The sequence below is a fragment of the Falco naumanni genome, chromosome 17 (assembly GCF_017639655.2).
Source record: "Falco naumanni isolate bFalNau1 chromosome 17, bFalNau1.pat, whole genome shotgun sequence".
Lineage (NCBI taxonomy): Eukaryota > Metazoa > Chordata > Aves > Falconiformes > Falconidae > Falco > Falco naumanni.
The window spans coordinates 295,545-315,902 of record NC_054070.1 but is presented as its reverse complement, the minus strand read 5'-3'; the positions used below and the strand labels follow the sequence as shown (position 1 = coordinate 315,902).

Below are 20,358 nucleotides of genomic sequence, written 5' to 3'. Positions count from 1 at the left end.
CAGGTCACAACACCCATAAGCAAGTATTTCCCTTTGCAACGCTGCACACTGTGCCCTAGCCTCCCTCCTGGGCTGGCACGGGCGTGTTACAAGCCCCATGACACGGAGGCAGCCTCTTCCTCAGACACAGCCTCCCACACTGGATTCAAGCTTACACACAACAACCATACAGCACACTTAGGTGGGCTCCCACAGCAAAGCCTCCCTCCCTGACAGCACACCGGCCGGTTTCTGAATGTGAAGATGAAGCCATACAGGTAGCAAAACAATATTTATTAAAGGCATAGGGGAAAACGCAAAAGCATGAAATTTTTTTTTTTTTTTTTTAGGAGCTCCTACCTTAGGTATATAAAAAGTGAAACAATTAACAGTACATTTAACCACACCCATTAATACATTCAAATTGAACATTTTGAGTCCACCTTACCTACTCCTAGAATTTAAAACAAGGAAAAGAAACAATGAAAACACCCTTTTATGGCCTTACACAACTGCAACTAGAGGTGTTCACAAACAGAGCATCTCCAGATTTTTACTTTTGATTTTTTAACATATGCTGCAGTAAGACAGTAAAGATTAAGTCACTGGAAGTCTTGCTGGATATTCTCCTTGTTTGCTTCCCCATGCTGCTGTTTGATTTGTGAAATTTCATTTTCTAGCTGCACAATAGTTCGTTCAATCTCATAGTTTTTACTGACAAGAGAAACCCATCTGGAAGGGAAAAGAAAAATAAAGCTTTCAAGTGTTATTTAACAGTCTCTTGTTTTAAAATCAGAGATGGTTATTGCTACCAATAAAGCTTGAAGACACTAAATAAAGCACTATTTTTCTAAGTACGTGATAAACCTCAGTTGATATCAATGGTAATTTGAACAACCAAAGTGACAAAGAGTTGTTTTTAACCCTGTTAAACCTTAACATACGAAACTTAATTTACTAGACTGAAACCCACTTACTGCCAGCATTTAGATAAAGAGTTTAAGAAACAATTTAGGCAATTTTAAGCTGATAATATGCCCTCCTTTTCACATCCTTTCACAAAGTTTGCTCATTGATTCCCTCAACCATAGTAACTGTTATGTAGACCTGAATTACAAATCCTTTAAAACAATTTGCGCAAAGTGTGAGGTTCAGACAGTTTGTTTGGAAAAAACAAAGAAGTGCTGTGCTGAAGAAGGGCAACTGCTGTTGAAGCAGTAACAGAGAAGCAGGACCGGGCGTAGCCCGGGTAGTTCCTCCTTTCTGAGGCTCTCATCCCTACCATGCATATGCGATAACACTGCCTCACTCGCACCCACCACCTCAAAGGGAACAAAGCCCAAAAGATAAAAACTCTGCCTGCTCAGGGGGAAGCACATATCCAGTGCTGTCACACCTCATGTTGTGTCAAAACTGATAGGAAAGGCTTGATTATCAAAATTATCCATACAAAAAGCCTATGCAAGGGTATAAAATATAAACTCAAGAGTGCTCGATGGAGCTCCCTCTCAGCCAGCCTGAGATTCCCGACCATCATCACGCCATGCTTTCCCCCCCAGCAGGTCCTATGTCTGTTTACTTTCTTTCCCTGGTAGCTTACTACACTGTTTTAATCAACTCTGTGGTCTATTTTTCCTACATTTCTGCGTGTTGCTTATTATAACACTATCAAGGGTGATCAACATATGATCACGGCTTCCATCACATTAATAGGAAAAGCGGTTTACTTGTGGGCATTGATTTATGGCGCTTATTAAAGCGATCATATTAATCACACTGTGAGTCCCAGTGTTTGTATGTACTGGCCTGGGCCCATAACCAGTGAAGCAGATTCCCTGCTCTGCGCAGCAGGCGTGAAGTCTGCTGGGTCACGACATGAGTGAGAAGTCTGTTGGCTCATGACACAAAGCAACAGTATTCGGGAAACAGCATTTTACAACAACTGAAAGATCACTTGTGCTTTGCATGGAAGAATTTCAAGCAAAAGATATACTTGTGGAAGATTTAGCAGAGGAATTCTAGATACTCACGTAGATTCCATTTCTCGTAGTTTAGCCCCAGCTGTGAGTTGCATGTTCTTTCGTTGCCAGTTCAGATCTTGAATGTTTTTTCTAGGAAGAAAAAAGATCTATGTAATTTTGTCTCCTTTCTTTAAAATTTTAGTATCTGCTGACAATTTCAAAATACTCCTAATCCCTAGAAGTACTACCAGAAAACGCTTGTGTAGCCAGGACTGTATCTATGACATATAGATGGACAAATCCCAGTACAGGGCTGCAAACAGAACTCCGAGATAAATAAAAAAAAAAAATTAAAACCAGCACCAACAAAAAAAACTCCCACTCTACTACAATCAAAATTTCAGACATTCAAGCCTACTGCTCCTGGATGAGTGCAGCACATAGGAAGTGTTTTGTTCTCTCTGAAAAAATAAACTACTGATCATTCACAAAATTCAGTAATTCCATGAAGCACCCAAGAAATGCAGGATATTTAAAATACTTTGGTCTCTTAAGTAGTTCTTGTTTCACACTGCTAATGCCTGCATGCCATACGTCATAGTGCTCCTTCAGCCTTCCGGACTTCAGTTCTGCAATTCCAGCTAATCTAAACATGCAACTTGCCTTCTACCCAAATCCCAGTACACAGTCCCATCTGCAGGCTGAAAATGACAGTAGTTCACCTAAATCTGAAAGCTGAAAAGCTTTACTTGCTAAGTCCACAGCATGCCACCTAAATGGAGTGAATTATGAAGGCACATCACTTCAATATACTTTAACCTCCATCCCTGAGTTACCCACCCATGATTAAAGCATCCACTTTAAAATGACAGGCCAAACCTAACATCAGGGAACACGTCTCTGTGGAGACAACTGCACATCAAATAGAAGCCTATGGTCAGCGAAAGAAAATATGACTGCATTTCAGAGCGGATTCCACAACAATCCACTCTGTTCAAAGCAGAGGTTCAGACAAAACCAAACCAAACATAGAATTTGAGTGGAATAGGCATTATGAATGTAACTGCCGGGGGGGGGGGGGGGGGGGGGGCGGGGCAGGGCAGGGTCAGATTTCTTCATTATTATTATTACTGAGTCTTTTCTCCTATGACCATGGCAGCAACATATACGCAAGCCTTTATATAGCAGGGTGGAGGTGTTCACTTTCCTTCTAATTTCAGTACGAAAATATCAAAAAGAACGACTCACCTCAATTTCTGAAGCTCTTTCTGGGCTTGTTCTATCATATGAACCAGATGTCTAATAGCAGAACAGAAGCAAAACATTAGGAAAACATTGAATTGCTTGTTCAGACCCGTTTAATCTGATGTTTAACTCTTCAGAGTTAGAAACACAACAAGCCACTTCAATGCAAACACCAGACAGCTTGTTCTCAGTGCAATCTGTGCCCTTCACTCCAAAACACTCCAATTGTAACATATACTGTTTTAAGACACAATGATCAGCCATCCGACAGTATCATAAAAACACATCCATTAGCTGATGTTCTATCTTCAAGTTTGTTACTGTACGCTTGTGCTTTTCTGACTAGAATGCCACTGTAACATCACCCTACCTTATCACCCATCTTCTACTTTTAACTCTAAAATTATCTGTAACCTATTTTTATTGTTTCCATGATGTAACCTTGTCAGAGCACAGTTCTCTTTGATTTCTGACATATGTGCGAGCTAAAAGTTCCTCTATATGCTTCCCTTCTTGTAAGCTAAGCAACCCTTCACCTTTGCTCAAAAATAAGTATCACATTCCCTTTGTCTACACCTTTACCTAAGGCTAAACTAACTCTTCTCGAAAGTAGACATAAACATTCTCCGACTGAAATAGCCCTGGTGCTTCCTGCAACCATACTGTCTGCAACTTTTTTTGGCTTTTGCAACAACTTTATTAATAATGGCTCCAGGTTGAGCAAGATTAGTAGTAAGTCATCTTTATTTCCACTACTGAATTATCATTTTGCAGGCTGTCGATACCCCCTTTATTATTCTCAATTAAAGCACCTTATCACCAACTGCTACCCAAACAATAACACAAAATTCATGGCTGAGACGTATTGAAACATAGGTTATTTCTTGGCCACTGAGACAGGTCCTTATTGTTCAGATCGGTTTCCTTTTCTTCCACATATAACTCTCTCAAAGGGGCTCAGTTATTTCTCAGCAAGTTCTAAAGATCCCCATCGGACTCACACAGGAAAACACGAGAAATACGCAGAAACTTAAGTCAGAAATTCAACCAGGTTGAGCAAAGCAGACGAAGGGCCTTACTCGTTGTACACCTTCCAAGCGTTACAACCGTGCTGCGACATTAACTCCAGGTTCTCGATGCGGACGGCCTGGTGCTCCAGCTGCGCCATGGAGTTGTTCACGCACTCCTGCCACGCCGTGATATCGTTCTTCTGGCCAGAGGAGGGGGCCGGCAGCTCGTACCTGCAACAGGCCGCTCGCCCAGCTCAGAAGGTGCGGCGGGCACCGGTCCCCGAAGCCCAGCCACGGGGGCCCAGCTCTCGGCCGCCGCGCCTCACCTCTTCATGCTCAGCAGCTCCAAGGGCTGCCGGGCCGCCAGGCGTTCGAACTCGTTGCGCATGATCTCGGTCTGCGGAGAAGGCAGCGGTGAGGCGACGCGGGAAGCCGGGCCTGGAGCCGGCCGGAGTGGGGGCAGGGGCCGGGCCTAGAGCCGGCCGGGCCGGGGGGCCGGGCCGGGGGCCAGGCCGGGCCGGGCCGCCTCACCTCGAAGGCGCTGTAGTCGTGCGCCGGCAGGTAGCTGAGGTAGTTCTTCGTCGGCCGGTACCGCCGCGTCTCCTCTTCCACCAGCGCCGCGGCCTAGCGCACACGGGGCGTCAGGCGGGAACGCCGCCCTAGCCCGGCCTCACCACCCGGCCCGCCCTCACCGCCCGGCCGCTCCCTCACCGCCTCACGGACGCCCGGCGCCTCGTAGCCCTGGTCGAAGTAGGGCAGCGCGTCCACCACCACGTCCCCGGCCACCAGCCCCGGGCCCGCCATGGTGCGCTCGCCCCGCCCTCCCGCACAGCGCCTGCGCGCCCCGCCCGCCGGCGGGACCCCACGGGCGACGCGGTGACGTCCCCCCGCCCCGCCCACCCCCCCCGCCCCCCCCCCCCCCCCCCCCGCCCCCCCCCCCCCCCCCCCGCCCCGCCCACCCCCCCCCCGCCCCCCCCCCCCCCCCCCCGCCCCGCCCACCCCCCCCCCCGCCCCCCCCCCCCCCCCCCCCGCCCCGCCCACCCCCCCCCCGCCCCGCCCACCCCCCCCCCCCCCCCCGCCCACCCCCCCCCCCGCCCCGCCCACCCCCCCCCCCGACGCCCTCAGGAACGCAGACACGGGAGCGGGCTGAGCCGAGCGGTCCTTATTGGCGGCGGCAGCAACAGCGGCGGGGCTCCGCGGCCACAGCCTGGCCCCTGGCAGAGCGCAGCCCGGCTCCGGGGAGGCGGCGCCTGCGCCGGCCGCGCTCCTTCATCTCTTCTGAAGAAATTTCATTTTGCTTCCTGCGGAGAAAAAAACCTCATCAGGGGCTGCGGTGCGGCGGGATTCACTGTGGCCACCGCTGCCCCTCAGCCCGGCCAAAGCCAGGAAACCAGCTCAGACAGCCCTCCGAGGGGCAGCTCCCTCTATCTAAACATGCAGAAGCTTAAAAATAAACAGAAAAATCGTACAAAGCGTTCAGCGTCCCTTGAAGGGACAGATGTTAAGCAAAAGGAACGCAAGTGCACAAGGCATGAACGGGCCCTGCTCTCTTTTTGCATGCCATTAGCTGTTCAACAGCCAAACTTGTTAAAAAAAATAATCAACTGAAAGGAACAGTGTCATTTTACCAAGGTTGCGAAGGATTTTGTTCATTCCAGTTGGTTCTGTCTCTGAAATACTCTCCAAATACTCCAAGGCACGGACCTCAAAGAGGCCTAAAGAGAAAAATAAAAATTAAAAAATCCCCTCACCTAGATGAGCTATGCCATCTTTTAGCAGGTGGCATCTTACATCATTAACAAGGACATTACGAAAAGGAAATCAGGCATGTAATGGAAGCTGCAGGATCAAGCCCACAAAGGTGAGATACAGAAATTCTCTGCTTCGTAACATGAATTCTGTTGAGTTATTAGAAAGGCATGGAACTATGACATATGCCAAAATGCCAACAGGATAACTCACCAGGACAAAAGGCTTCTTAAGAGTCAAAGTCACACGACAGTTACTTTGAAAAGTGACTTTGTAAAACAAGACAGTAATATCAAACCTCACCTTTGACCACATTCTTACTCAGCTCTCGATCCTGTATAAATCCTGCAAACATCTGTGTTTCCATGAAGAAGTGCAAGAAGTGACGCACATTGCGTGACACGTGGGATTTACGGAATCGTTCCCGCTGAAACACCCGCTCTCCTTTTTCTGTGACATTCATGTGCAGGGAGTAGTGTCCAACAATCTCCACAAAGAACTGCACAAAAGCTTCAGAAACCAGGGAGTTAAGAGGTATGTCACCTGTGAAGAGGATGACAGAGAAGTTTCCACCTACATTCATCACTTTGGTCACTCTTCTTCTAAAAGAGGAGCAGCAGTTACTTTTTCAGCTGGGTGTCTCAGACTAGGAGGACATTTCAGAGGAGTGTTTGATATCAAAGAAGCCATAGCCCAACTATTAAGATTTCCCTCCCATGTCAACTTCCTGCTGCAGCTGAGACAAGTTCCATTCTAAAGCTCTTCCAGTAGTTAAAAGCATTCATAATTTCTTTTCACCTGTTAAAACATCCAATGTCTAATAAGCTGTAAGCTCATAGCACTCTTAAGTTTAATTCTCTTAAAGAATTAGGCAAACTACAGAACAGAAACGCACTGGAAAACTAACTGTTGCTTCTGATGTGTGTGGAATTATGTAATTTGCCAACACCATTCTCTCAAGCTGCTCAATGCTTTTTAAAATTCTCACATTTAATTTATCTGATGGATTATGCATAAAGCAGCTCAATTGAAAATGATCTGTCAGACTACTCTCTAAAGCACAGAAATGTGCTGCATTCTCTGTTTAAGAAAAAATATTTTCTCTGCCACTTGAAAAAACTCAAAGCATGGGAACTGACGCACTTGGTGAAGGAAAACTAGAGTTCTCCATGTACTGCTTGTGAAAAAAGGAACAATTGTTGGGACACCAAAGTTCTTTCTTAACACATTCACAAGAAAGATGATCACAGGAAAATAGCTTTCTAAAATGTCACTTCCTAGTGTTTATTTCCATTTGCTCATTTTCATACCAACTACATGGAAGCTGTAGAAACTTGCTAATGTGAAAACACTTTTCCATAGAAGTACCTTGTGTATCACTCTGCACATGTGACAGGATTTCACTTCGTTCTTCCAAGATTTGCACAAGTGCAGCCTGGAGTTTATCAGGCAGGATTGCATCTTCATCTGATGCCTACAGAGAAAAATGGCCATGAAAGCATTTCTGTGTTATTTCTATCATCAGTTGAACCTTCTCATTGTGAACACATGAGAAATACTCATAACATGCCTAAACAGGGAAGTTACTCCGTGATATGGCATATCTTGGTGGAGACAATACATGTGCCTTGTAGACACAGAAAACACGTGCACAGCACCCTCTGACTACGTACTATTAAGAGTCACACAGGCAACTGGCCAACACAGAACAACATACACTATATCCACGACACAAACTCAGGCTTATTACACCAGTGATGAAACACACAAGAACAAATGCCTGTTGAGAAAATATGAGAAGCCTCAACATTATGGTTAAAAACCCCCATCCTTTAATACCTTTCTCCAATTGCAGACTGCAATGCAAAATAGAACAGTAAGGCAAGGAAAAAGAGATGCAAATTATCCTCCTGAGCTAGTAATACTCCAGTATGTTTACAGCTGCTTCTCTGGTGATGTAGAAGCACATTAGGTGAAGTTCAGCAGCGAACCACAAGTAAACCATGATAATTTGTCTGCTAGAATATCACTCCTGGAAAAAAAACAGCCAAACTAAAACCAACACCCCAGCTAGACAAGAGAGGAGAACACCCTGCAGAGAACAAGTACACAGAAAGCAGCAAAGAATCTTAGTGGTCCACTTCACATAATGAACCAACTAAGCACCTGGTTTAAAATTCAGCTCAGATGAGCAGCATCTTTGGTTTTGCAGAGCTCTGTACCTCAAGCAACCTCAGTCTTGCAACAAGGATTTGTAAGGCTGTTCCCTTTTCCACTGGTCAAAAAGGAATCAAAACACTTCTTCAGCCACTGGAGTCTACATACAAACACTAGCTTTTGCCGATTTCTTATGTTCATTTTCTTGCATTGATGTCTTTTCTGGGCATATAACTATGAGTGACTGGTACTGTTATTTCACTCACCTCTTGCAAGAACTTGTCAGCGCAAAGATCAACAATCAGAACCTGGGGAAAGATGTACAAAACACACTCACTTATAACCAGGTATGCTGCTGTACAGAAAAAAAACCAACTTCCCCCCACACACACACAGACACACACATACACAGACACCCCACCCCCTGCCCAAATATCCTCAGTGGCAGGGGATGTCACACACAAAACATAAGTTTTGCATAGCTGCAGCCCGTCTATAAGAACAGTGAATATTATTTATCTTTGATTACAATGGAACACCTATGACATATATCTGGCAAGTTTACCAACTGTCCCAGAATAGTTTAAGAGTCTGTATTAAGACAGAATGAAGGCAGAATCCACAGAGATTATTCCAGAGAGGTCAGCCTCATACCACTGACATTGCCCCTCCACTAAGCTTCACCCAGTTCTCACCTCTTCTATGGGCAGGTCCTGGAGCTGTGGTAACGAGCAGGAGAGAATGCCAATTAAGAATGGGGTCGGAGAGCACACAATATCAATCATAGAAGTTGGCAGGACTGGTATGTAGGTGTGTTGCCAAGTGAAGGGATAAAGCATTGCAACTGCGGCGTGGCCACATTTAGATAGAGTGCTAGAAAGGTAAGAAGCACAGAGTGGATTGTCAATGTCTCGTTCAGTATTCGGCTACAGAGACAGGTTAGAAATGCTCAGGGAAAATGTAATTCATGTATGTTGTTTGTGCATCACCAGAAGCCCCATGTGTCCACTTTTAAAGTCAGTTATGGGGAGCTAGGAGCAGCATCAACCCAGGCTAAAGAGGTAAAGGAAGCATTCCTTTATGTCCTCCTGGGAAAAGAGCATACTCAAAATTCTAAGCATGCACATGTTGTGTGGAATGTCTGCAGAAAGCTTTCAAATGTAACTATTTACAAGTTAGAGAAGCTTGCACATGAAACAAGCCCAAATGCAGAAGAAAAAACAGGATCCCTCACAAAGGACTAGTCACTCAGACTCATTTTTTACCTTAAGTTGTCAGCAACAAAGATCACCCTCCTTTCCAGCAGGAGAGAGGCAAAGACCCGAATCGTGTGAGAGACACTCAGACACTTAAACAGGCATTCAAAGTCAACATGTTCAAGTCGAGAATCCAGCGGACGGCAGAGTTCCATCACCTGAGAGGCAAGCAGAGACGCGGGGTGCTGCAGGAGAACGCCACAGCATGGGACCGGGCCGAGGGGAGCAGTGCTGGCGGCTCCTCACAAGCGGAGCCCTGTGGCCTGGGCAGCTGGTGCAGGGCATCGCAGAGGACCCCCGAGCAGCTCTTCCTTAAAAAGCAGGGAATCACTTCCACAGTGGGCGATTCAACAGGAAGCCAGTTTCTGCAACAGCCTTCCTTCAGACATTATCTTCAGACTAATTATTTACAGGCGGCATCACTCCACCGCGCAGCCATTCCCAGTTCCCATTACCTCATTTCCCGCTCCTGGCAGGAAACTCCGCACAGCGATGGTGCGCCCAGGAGCCGGGAAGGGTGCCTCCATCACACTGCGCATGAATGGGTGCACTAGGGCTGGGGACATTTCTCGCCTCTTCTCCACTTCATCCAAAATCTGCAAGAAAATACACAGGGCATCGGTTCAATGCCTGCTGGCGAACCAGAGGAGGTACGAGCCTCAGAGTATCCTGTGCCATAGCTACATCTGAAGGCTCTAGCACACTTACAGCCCACTTCCCCCTCACTTGGAACCCCTGAAGCTCCTCTCAAATGTCTGAACAATCAAATGGGAACAGATACATGAGAGTACAACCCTCCATTCTCAAATCCAGCCTCCGGCTACTGCAAAGAAATTTCTTGTATAGTGTAATCAAATTCTCACAACTAGTTAAGAGAAGAAAAGTGACATCCCATCTTCTTCCCCAGGAAATCTGAAACACTGTTCTAGAACCTCTATGCTCAATGATTAGGAATCAGCTTTCATCATAAGCTTGTCCCTGTATTCTTCTGCAATAGCTGCCCTTTACCTGCAGTAGTTTTTCCCAGTCTTTACCTCTTTATCTACTTTCCTCATGGTGCTAAGAGAAACAAGCTGAGATCTGCCCCCCAGCTCCAAACTAATTTTCGATTTCCAAGTCACGGAAGAAGAGGGTGAAGGGGCACCATCAGTAATACCAGGTTATTAGAAGCCACTTCCCAACAATAATTTCCTGAAAGAATAGTTGTCTATGTATCGGCTGAGAAGTCTCAGCAATAGTATCATTTTATTTGCCCTGTCAAAGCAAAGGCAGCAAGGAAGCACCACTCTCCTGGGATGAGTTACAAATGCTAAGCAATTCTAGACTGGACAGAAGCATCCAGTTACTTTCTGGAGCTGGCAGGTTGTCAGAGACTCAAGTCTGGTAAGAAGTAGCAGGCTTTCCCCACTTCACCTTGGAGAAGAGGTTGAAGCAGCCCAGGCGGCTAACGATGCAGTATACCTCAGGAAGGCGCTTCCCTTTCCCCTCTGGCTGAAAGGCAACAGGAACAGTCATGCTGAGAGCAGGGATGCAACAAACAACCTAGCACCTATGCTATAGCTAATACACAGAATTCCTCCTGCTGTAGGTCCCTCTACTCTTCTGACTTAGAAGACTCCTGAGGAATGGCCAGTTCCAGAAGCTGTCTTTCATGCCCAGAGCCCATTTCAATGTCTCTCTGGTCATCACCGCGCTCCCTCCCTTATGCATACAAAGGGCTGGTAACCTTGGCAGCAGCACAGGCACTACGTAACCCACATGGGAAATTGCTGCTGATTCACATCCTGCACTTGACTGTGCATTTATCAATACATACTTTACACTCCACCCAATGCACACTTTACACTCCATCCAATACACAGATGCTTACCAGGAGCTTCTTGCAGTACCCAAACCAGCGGCTGCCATCCTCACCCGTCAACACAAAAGAAAACGTTTCACTGGGGAGCCAAAGAACAGTCAGGGTTAAATTAACCACACAGTTCAGAGAGGAGACTGACAAACAAAGCTACAGACTACAAGCCATTCTCTTTCTGGTCACGCTGAAGACCCCCTGCTGTGATTAGCAAGCTACTTTAGGCTCTACCCAGCGTAAAAACCTGCAGCCCGTTGAGCTACTGCAGCTCTTCCTTCCCAGTTGCTTCTCCACTCTGCCAAGGAGCAACAGAAGCACTTGCCAGCCCTGTGATCTGGCCTTGAACAGATGTTACAAACTTCCTTCTTATAGGAAAGATGGTGCTCGAGCAGAAGCAGCACTTCTGAGTCCACCTCCATGTCTCATCTTTCTGTATCACAGGGTTTAAGGATTCAGCCTTTCCCATTTTCCCTTGCTCTGGCTGCAGTTCCCCTGGTCCAGGAAACAGGCACATACCTAAGCTTTCAGCACAAGTCTTTACCTTTTAAGGTCTGATGTAGGAAACCAGTCTTTGGGATCTGGAAAGCAGAATTTGGGAATGACCTTTAGCCTCTCTTCAGTATCCTTGGACTGTCTGAAGGGATGTTCAGGCTGGAGGGGTAACACAATTTGCATCTGAAGTCACTGAAGTGTGGTGCACAGCTGCCAGCCGCAGCATTTAAAACAATGGGAGACAGTATCTTCCCGCTGAACCATCAGATAGCTAATGCACGAGTATAGAAGAACATAGATTCTGACTAACAGATTGCCAGTTCCCTCTTGTACCCTTCTGGCTGATTTGACCTTTGTAAAATTACCCAGCTCATCTTGGTAAGAACTGAGTAAGAATTTACAAGCATGGCCAAGTTTATTGGGGAATGAAGCTAGAATTGACCCCCCAAACAATGGTTGCATCAGCTCACCTCAGTTCTATTCCTAGGAAATTTGAAGGCCCTAAGAGAAATGGGAATTGGGAACACAAGAGTGTTCAGCTTGTGATGTGCAGATCACTCATAATTCAATTGCGAAAACAGTGTATCTGAATCACACATCCCAGTTCCCATGTGTGGGGCTCAAGTCAAATCCCTCAAAGGCTACAGGACAACGTCCCATGCTCAGAACTGCCCAGAAGGGGAAAAAGGAAGGTTTTCAAATAAGAGAGTTCATATTTAAGTAGGATATGCCTCTGAGAAGAGGAAAGTTTATTGCATAAAGCTGATTTTAGACACTATACTCTCAATCAGCACATCTAGGCTAGTCCAGTGTCCCAAGCTGCAAAAGCATGGAAGGAGCGGTTAGGAAAACAGTACAGCATTTTCACAGAGTAACAGTTGCACAAAAGCTTTGATGTCCTTGGGCATGCAGCCCAAAAAAGAGGATGACAAGCAGATTACTTGGAAACAAGGCTATCTTTAGAAGGGAGACAAATCTGTAATCAGAACACCTCCATAATTACTGGGCAATGTTTCTTGCAAAATCCCAACATGATAGACTTTCCCATATAAAGTCACTCACCAAAACACTTTGATTTGAGCAGAGGATAAATAAACACTAAGAAAACAATTTGTTTTCTTAATGCATTTATAAAAGCCAGTAAAGAGACACATGGTACAGTTGGGTCTGATTGCCTGCTAGGGCAGCAGGAAAAGAACAATGTGCTGCCCTTCCCAAAGGCAATGAGCAGATTGAGAGGGTGCACCAGGGAAAAACTAAATCTGGTTACATTCTTTTCTTCCTCCTAACACCATGAAGTTTGCGCTTTTAGTAGATATTATGTACATATGTTCAGCTTTACCCACTAAATTAAGACTCTGCACTCTTTCTGGCTGTAGTCCCTTATTCATTTTGTGAATCTCAAACATTTACATATTTAAGACATTAGTTATTTGCACACAAAAGCCTTATGCAGCTGGACGCTATGGGTCCTGCTGGAGTCCCACGTAACCTCCCTTTATTGAGTCTGACAACTCCTTCTCCATTTGGATGACATGCATATTCCTCAATCATCTCTGGCTTACTCCTGATTGCACGGCTAGAATTACTAGGTTTGTTCTGTTTTTTTTAGAAGAAGGCAACAGGTACAAGCCTCGATGGTGACAACTGAATATTCATTTCAATCTGGAACCACAGAAGCAAGCATTAAGGCTCCATCCTCTCAGCTTCACAGTAACTACTGTGACTGAATTATGACATGGTGTACACTTATGTGAGGCCAAGAAACCTCAGGCTGGGACATCTCATCATCCATTTGGGCTGAACAGACAGAAAGAAAGCTTATCCCAAATGGTTTGTTCTACAAGTAAAATTAAACAGTACTTTAATTTCCACAGTTCTCAGCTTTTTGGGGGCTAGTACACATGGCATTGCCATTTTAGGGTGTTTTTTTTCCCAGGACAGCATAGATAAGCATAAAAGCCCTGGGATTTGTGTTCCTGTGCACCACCATTTACATTGCTTTACCCCTTGTTTATAAATCACAGACTACCAGGATGAGGTCATGACAGCTTTGGGAACAGAGCACTGCACTCCCTTTCCCCTCCTGCAGGCTGTCTCAGCAGTGTTGCTCAGTACAGTATGGCTTTATGATATATCCAGGCAATTAGAGTAGAAGCCTTCCTAGTTCCAGAAAAAAGACACTAAGCTCATAATCAGGAAAGATATTCCACAACTGCCCAACACTATACATTAGGTCTGTACAAAGCAAGGTGCTTTATATTCCAAGCCTGTACCCTAACCAGCGGGGCAGCTTTACCAGAACAGAGTTTAGGAAGGATACACACTGCGAGGGGAAATAAAACAGCTGCTGAGTGTGTTTTGTGGGCAGGTTTCCATGCAGCTCCTACCTTGCTGGGAAACTGCTGTATGATCTGCGGTGTGTAGGTCATCTCAGGTGACTTCTTGTGCAGGGACACCACCACAAACAGCTCAAATAGCCGCTGCTCCTGAAGCTCTATCAAATCCCTCTCCAAAGTCTGGTAGCGTGGGTTCCTCTTGGAGGCCGACTGCAGCAGGCACCTGTGTTGACCTGAGGAAAGGAACAAACCCCAAACCAGCCTGTGGCTATACTGTCACACACCTACAGGTCACAAAATAGGACTCGTCACCAACTTCAGAAGGAGGAAAAGAGATGGGTGCGTGTGCCTAACATCAGTGCTGCACTCCACAGGACTTGGGACTCCTGCATCAGCCCCTCAAGCACAGGGCTGTTCCAGATAGGTGAGCGATGGCCTTGCAGCAGCTCTGCAAATCCCTCTTGACCAAGAGCTAGTGTTTTCCTGCTGTCCTGACATTCTTTCCACACATCTCAGAGCAACACGCCGTGGTAACAATGAGGGAAGCTCAGCTGTGAGAAGAAGCCCAGCTCCAGCAGTTCAGCAATTGCCTGGCCTCAGGCAGCTACCCTGTAAAGCAGCATGGGCATTCACGAGAGGCAGAGCCAGTCTCCTGGCCAAGAAACCTCAGGCTGGGACATCTTGACAGGCAGCATAGACTCACAAGGACAAGCACAGCACTCTGATGTAAGAAATTCCTGTGGCCCAGTCACCATGACACAGTCTGGACACTTTGGAAAAAACCCTTAAATCAGGCAGTGACTCTATCACTGTATTTCTGCAAAGACTCTTCACTCTCCATTACTCTCCTTAACATCAAAAGGTGGCACTTGACTATTTGCTCCAGGCTAAGGCCTTCTGTATGCTTCCCTCCAACCTCCAAGGTCTAAAACAATTCCGTTGGTCCTTTTCACTAAATGCTGGCTTAGAGACATGACAGTCATCAGGGCTGCTGGCCAACCATTACCATTCCACATTCAAACCTTATCAGCACAGAAACTAAGACCCCTTTGGTCCCTCCCACACCAGCTAAAACCAAGTATTTCAAGTCTGTAGTCTGGGCCTATGATCAAACTCAGGACTGTGGAACCAGACAAATAGCCAAGTGATTTCTCCTCAGAGGAAAGGGCATTTCACAGCATCATACATGTAAAACAGAAGGGAAGGAAGTGGGGGAAAATAACCTCAAGTGTTAGAAGCAAAGGTGATCCAGGGACAATCTCCTGCAAGACGTATTTAAGTGTGAATCTACCAACCCAAAAATTAATCTACTTCTAGCAACTGGCAGATTAACAGCGTTAAACCTCAATGGCTCAGGAGAAGCGGCAGAAGTACAGGTTGATTTGTCACAGCAACAGCTCCCAGACTTGGCCATGCTGCCTCTTAGATGTTCCCTTTCTCTGTCTCAGCAGAAGCTGCAGCTAGTCGGTATGCTTATCCCATTAGAGCCTTAGTCATATGTGTAGTCCAGGGGTCCCCAAACTTTTTAAACAGGGGGCTGGCGGGTGGATGAAGTGGCAGGCAGCCATCTGCGGCTGCTTGGTTTCCCCCCCCACAACCCCTGGCGGGGGTGGGGGGGTCTGTAAATACCAGGGGCCGGATTGAGGACCCTGGGGGGCCGTATCCGGCCCACGGGCCGTAGTTTGAGGACCCCTGGTGTAGTGCTATGAGGACAGTACCAGCCCCTGTGATTCACTCACTTTTTGGCTGACCTTCTGTATCACTTTCATTCCCACTGGTTTCACCTGAAACACACATAGTTTTCACTTATTAGCCATGCAGAAGGAAGATGGGCAACACCCAAAGTTGGGAGAGAGAGAGAGAGAAGGTTAGACTCATCAGACCAGCATCACTCAGGGCTGCCCACCTATCCTGCTCAAAGAATCAGCAAAGCTGGTACTGGCAAATGTGCTACAACAGTAAATTTCAAAAAGTAGAGTTGATATCAAGTCACTGTTTCCAGTAAACCACCTGAAGGTTAGCTAACACAGGCAAAGAACAGAAGCCAGGTGGCTATTTGATACTGCTGTAAAAATTAACAAAGTTGCTGAACAGAATATACTATAAATAAAAACCATACCATGGCTACAAAAATCAGAAGAACACAAGAACATCATGCCCTTCAGAGGCACAAAAGCAATGAGTGGAGTAGTCAGAGGAAGTTCGCATGCCAAGTGGTTTTGCGGGAAATTTTTGGGTTTGTTCTGCTTTTTTGGAAAAGCACTTTTAATGAGTAGCCCAGCTCTTCAGGCTCAGATCGCAGCAGCATCTTCCATTTGTGACAGTGTTAAACTTGGCAAGTGTTCCCAGTCCTAGCAGTGCTGAAAGCTCAACAGTTCCAGCTGCAAGACACAGGGTTTAGAACTGTCAGGTCAGCACAGCACAAGCTGCAGGGGCCGATGGTGCAAAAACAGTGCCCAAGGACATATGGGAACTGTGCTGCTCAAGAGGTTTATAGTGAAGCAAACAGTACTGCAGAGCTCCGTACCTTTCACTGGAGGCACTTCTCTCCCCGCAGGACTGAGCAACTTCAGCCTCTTCTTTCCACGCTTAGAATCAAAGATCTTCTGTATTTTTAGTACCAGCTGAAATCCAAAGCAGAAGCTGAGGTTAACGTAGGAGTCCAGAAAAGGATCCAGGTGCCAGGAGGGCTGCAGCCCAACAGCTATCTTCTAGCACCACAAGACTTGTGAAAGGCTGCTCGAGTCCTGCCACGGGCACTGGCACAGACACTGCTTGCTAGAGTACTTCCAGCACAGCTCACTGGATCATGAATAAGCACAGAATTCCAACTACAAGAGAGACACTACTGTTAGCGCAGTTCAGAGCTGACACCAAGCTGTACAAGCATGTTAGGAGTTACCATACTTTGCTTAACAGAGAGCAGAAGTGGCAAACTCTCTGGTATCAGATCTCCATTTTCTGTTAGAGAGGCTAACTGCAAAGGCACTTGCAAGAATATCTTACAAACCCTCCATCACAAAGGACTCTGAACTCCACATGCTCTCAAGCATCCCAATTCTTTCCAAGCCCAGATTAAGCAGAGCTCTCTCAGTGTAGCTTGGGGTTTGGTTTTTGTTTGTTTTTGAAGTTTGCTGCTGTAGTTGGATGTCAGACAGCTACAGTAAGTTCTCCAAAGCACCAAGTCAGGCACAGAACAAGGCTGCTCTAAGCACAGTTCTTGTCCCAGGGTAGTTCACTAAAAAGAAAGGATTATGTATTTCATTTTGCATAGGCGCAGAAAAACAGCAGGACAGAATAATGGGTCTGTGCTGCAGGGACACCACAGACTGGTCCACTGGAAGAAAAAAATTGGAAAAAAACCATAATGCAATGCAGACTAAGCTACAGACATGAAAGAAGGGTCACCATTTAGACATTCAGTGCTGTTAACCTTCCTTCCACTGGTCACAATGGCCTTAAAACCGAAGTCCTACTGCCTTCTGTTACTCCTGCCACAGGTGTCTCTGGACTGCTCCCCCCCACCCAGCTGCCAGGTACAGGATGCTGCCCATGGCTCCTCGATTCTGCACATCAAAGACGGCTATCACTTCATTGTGAAGAAGGATTTACGCCAAGTGCAGCGAGCAGGTCAAGTTCATTCTTGTCTCAAGAATTCATTAAATGCTCCTACTGGATATAGGAGGGTGGGGCCCAGCCATTTCTCACCACAAATACTGCATAAAAAGAAAGATATTCAGCAAGAGAACCTGTTTTTCAGCTCAAGGCTTTAGCCCCAGCTCTGCAAACTAGGCTTACACTCTTCTCCTTTTCGGATCTATTTCTCCCCATTTCCTACATTAGCCAGCCCTCCCAGCACGAGGTGGATGCGAGGTAGAAAACAGCCCACAGCAGAAAGTAGTGCTTCTCTTGCAAAACCTGCCTTCATTCCCCTCTACCATCCAGCTTTACCTAGAGGATTTCCATTTCTGTTCTGATTTTTGTGCGGTTTAGTCACCAAAGAGTGAGAGATACTGGCTGTGTTTAAGGCAGCTATGTGTTTCTTAAGCAATGAGTTAAGTTCCTTCTTTCTAGACTCCGATCCTTTTCTCAATCTCTCAAGCAATCTTGGCTCAATTCCTTGTGAGCAAAAAAGAATAGTGTGCTTCCTGCACATAAATTGTTACCAGATTTTTTTAATAGGTTTGCTTTTGCAGAATGTTTTATTTTCCCCTTCCAAATGAAAGATACTCTCCATCACAGCATTTTTATAAACTTGCCACCTCCCTCCTGCTTTTTGAGGCCTACAGTTTGTTTAAAAACACACACAGAAGTTGCTTGCTATCCTAACATACTTAACATTCTAGAAGTGTTCTGCAGCTGTCCAACTCTACCTCACAGTCTCGTGCAACTTGAGCAAATACACCCAATTTTCACCATAAATAAAAAAGTTAAATGATTTTACCAAAGCAAAAGTAAGTTGTTGCCACTACCATAACTGGAATTTGAGTCCTACACACAAAGGACCACTATAGCGGTAGCTGCTGCTGTCCTTCCAGAGCACGTGCTGCATTTTATTACTGAGGGACATGAGCTGGTAACCAATACTAGTATCTAGAAAGATTCCCCAACATACCAAATGAGAATTACAACAGAGTCTTCTACCATGACGGTGGATTAAAAGCCTTTCTTGCTACTCTGGCCTCAGACATATATCTGCCTTTGCACACAGGCAGGACGGGGCAGCCAGAGGCAGCAGAGGGAACTGTATGAAGGCTTTGTGAAACGTGCTTATCACTGCAAGCTGCTCTTTGCCTTTACACTACGGAACAGCTGCAAGGATATGTTCCTGGTGGCATCAAGAACTCCAAGCGAACATGTCAAGTAACCACAGGCCCAGCCAGCTCCCCACAGCAGCCCCACACTGTTGGTTGTCTAACAACGCAGCGTCTGCAGCAAGAATGTTGGGGTCAGTCTAAGAAGTCATCAGGAGCAAGGGACATGTACACACAATTGCACAGAGCTGGCCCTTTAGCTCACAGAGAGCTTCCTTGCATTCCTGCACAAACCCAGCATCATCATACTTCACGGAAGCATTGGGAACAAGGCTTAAACGACAAAGCACGAGTATTCACACACAGGACCGGTACCCACGTCAACACCTAATAATCCATTTGCGGATTCTTGGCCAACAAAACCACTGCCGCCCCAGCTAGAACTAGCACTCTGGTTTTTGATCCCTGAATACCTGCCCTGCTACTTGGAGGGGAAACGGATCAAGCACATACAGCAGTGCTAACCAGCGTTCACCTGCCAGGCACACAGCTCCATGACCACTTACAAAGCACTTAGAAGGTGCTAGACAAAGCAGCAAGAGTTTGAAACACCATGCAAGAAGTAGTTTTATGCTTAAATCTCACCCAGGGCAAGTTCTTTCTCTTGCTAGCAGCCTCTACTGCTCGGAACAGATTCCACTCAGTCGGTGTGACAGGCAGGGTTATGTCCTTCACCATTTTCCCTTGGAAACTTGTCTGGGACGGCTTCAGCTCAAGAGCCTTGCCACTGAGGAAGGGAGGTTTTGGGAGAGGCTAGAAAACAGAATCAAAAGAGATGGTTAAGCCTGGGATTCAGCTTTGGTCCAGGCCCAGAGTCAAAGGAGTCAGGTTATAAAAGATAAACTTGCTGCAGCCTCCTGCTCTGCCAAGCTCTCCATCCCACCCCCACCCCACATGCTCAAACATCTCATCAACACTCCCTTGTTCCTATTCTTTTGCTCCTTAGCTGCTTAATCAACTGCCACTGCTGTGGCTGTTCATTACCATTTACATTAATAAAAAACAATAAAAATTAAGGAAAGCCAATGATGTAGCAGTGGAGAATATGGGGAGCACAAGTAGGGCCCCTGTGAGGATGACTCCGTGTAAACACAAGATAATTTAATCCCCTCACCCTACCTTGGGAGCCTTACTGGTGCTCCAGGGGGGTGGTAGCTTCCAGACAGATGGGACCTTCCACAGGGGTAAGGGCAGTGCTCTGATACCTTCGTATGGGTTCTCTTTTGCAGGACCTGGAAAAAGCATTGAACGGGGCATTTATGAAAGGAGAGAAAGTCCTGCATTCTTGCAAGTGATGTAAGCGGGGAGAGCATGCAGTTGTCTGTCAAGCCTTAATGGGGTCTGAGAGAGAACTGTTTTAGGATGGATTAGGTTCCCACCACCCAAAGATCCTTCTAACCCACTACCATCCACTTGGCAAACTGTAATGGACTCATCAAAACAAAACACTTCTACCACTGCAGAGGAAGTAGCTCTACTGCAAAGCAGTGGATTTCATCAG

At 46.3% G+C, this 20,358-nt stretch overlaps 2 protein-coding genes across 5 annotated transcripts in view; both read right to left on the bottom strand.

The window, feature by feature from the left end:
• Window positions 1-258: 258 nt before the first annotated feature.
• On the bottom strand, window positions 259-5,042 carry BCAS2 (BCAS2 pre-mRNA processing factor). Its single transcript, XM_040616788.1, has 7 exons — window positions 4,907-5,042; window positions 4,727-4,819; window positions 4,522-4,592; window positions 4,265-4,426; window positions 3,189-3,239; window positions 2,010-2,090; window positions 259-711 (listed from the first exon to the last, which is right to left on the bottom strand). The coding sequence occupies exons 1-7, from the start codon at window positions 4,997-4,999 to the stop codon at window positions 582-584; spliced, it is 681 nt and encodes a 226-aa protein (XP_040472722.1). The 5' UTR covers window positions 5,000-5,042; the 3' UTR covers window positions 259-581.
• Window positions 5,043-5,311: 269 nt separating this feature from the next.
• The window catches only part of DENND2C (DENN domain containing 2C), a 26,020-nt gene continuing 10,973 nt past the window's right edge, over window positions 5,312-20,358 (bottom strand). Inside the window, exons 4-19 of one of the 4 annotated variants that reach the window (XM_040616729.1) lie at window positions 19,977-20,089; window positions 19,443-19,610; window positions 16,571-16,667; window positions 15,783-15,827; window positions 14,095-14,276; window positions 11,754-11,863; window positions 11,228-11,297; window positions 10,771-10,848; window positions 9,813-9,953; window positions 9,367-9,515; window positions 8,797-8,974; window positions 8,368-8,409; window positions 7,313-7,418; window positions 6,248-6,487; window positions 5,824-5,910; window positions 5,312-5,496 (exon numbers count right to left, since the gene is read on the bottom strand). In XM_040616729.1, the coding sequence (XP_040472663.1) occupies window positions 5,465-5,496; window positions 5,824-5,910; window positions 6,248-6,487; window positions 7,313-7,418; window positions 8,368-8,409; window positions 8,797-8,974; window positions 9,367-9,515; window positions 9,813-9,953; window positions 10,771-10,848; window positions 11,228-11,297; window positions 11,754-11,863; window positions 14,095-14,276; window positions 15,783-15,827; window positions 16,571-16,667; window positions 19,443-19,610; window positions 19,977-20,089 (1,838 nt within the window). In that variant the 3' untranslated portion in view covers window positions 5,312-5,464. Of the gene's footprint in view, window positions 5,497-5,823; window positions 5,911-6,247; window positions 6,488-7,312; window positions 7,419-7,783; window positions 7,801-8,367; window positions 8,410-8,796; window positions 8,975-9,366; window positions 9,516-9,812; window positions 9,954-10,770; window positions 10,849-11,227; window positions 11,298-11,753; window positions 11,864-14,094; window positions 14,277-15,782; window positions 15,828-16,570; window positions 16,668-19,442; window positions 19,611-19,976; window positions 20,090-20,358 lie in introns of those variants that run through there. The other 3 variants (XM_040616730.1, XM_040616731.1, XM_040616733.1) reach the window with 3 other exon arrangements.

Coding starts and splice junctions, on each gene's coding strand:
- BCAS2 (XM_040616788.1), bottom strand. CDS start 4,999: ATGGCGGGCCCGGGGCTGGTGGCCGGGGACGTGGTGGTGGACGCGCTG. Junction 4,593..4,726: donor ACGACTACAGCGCCTTCGAG/GTGAGGCGGCCC, acceptor CCTTCTCCGCAG/ACCGAGATCATGCGCAACGA. Junction 2,091..3,188: donor AAAGAGCTTCAGAAATTGAG/GTGAGTCGTTCT, acceptor TTTTCTTCCTAG/AAAAAACATTCAAGATCTGA.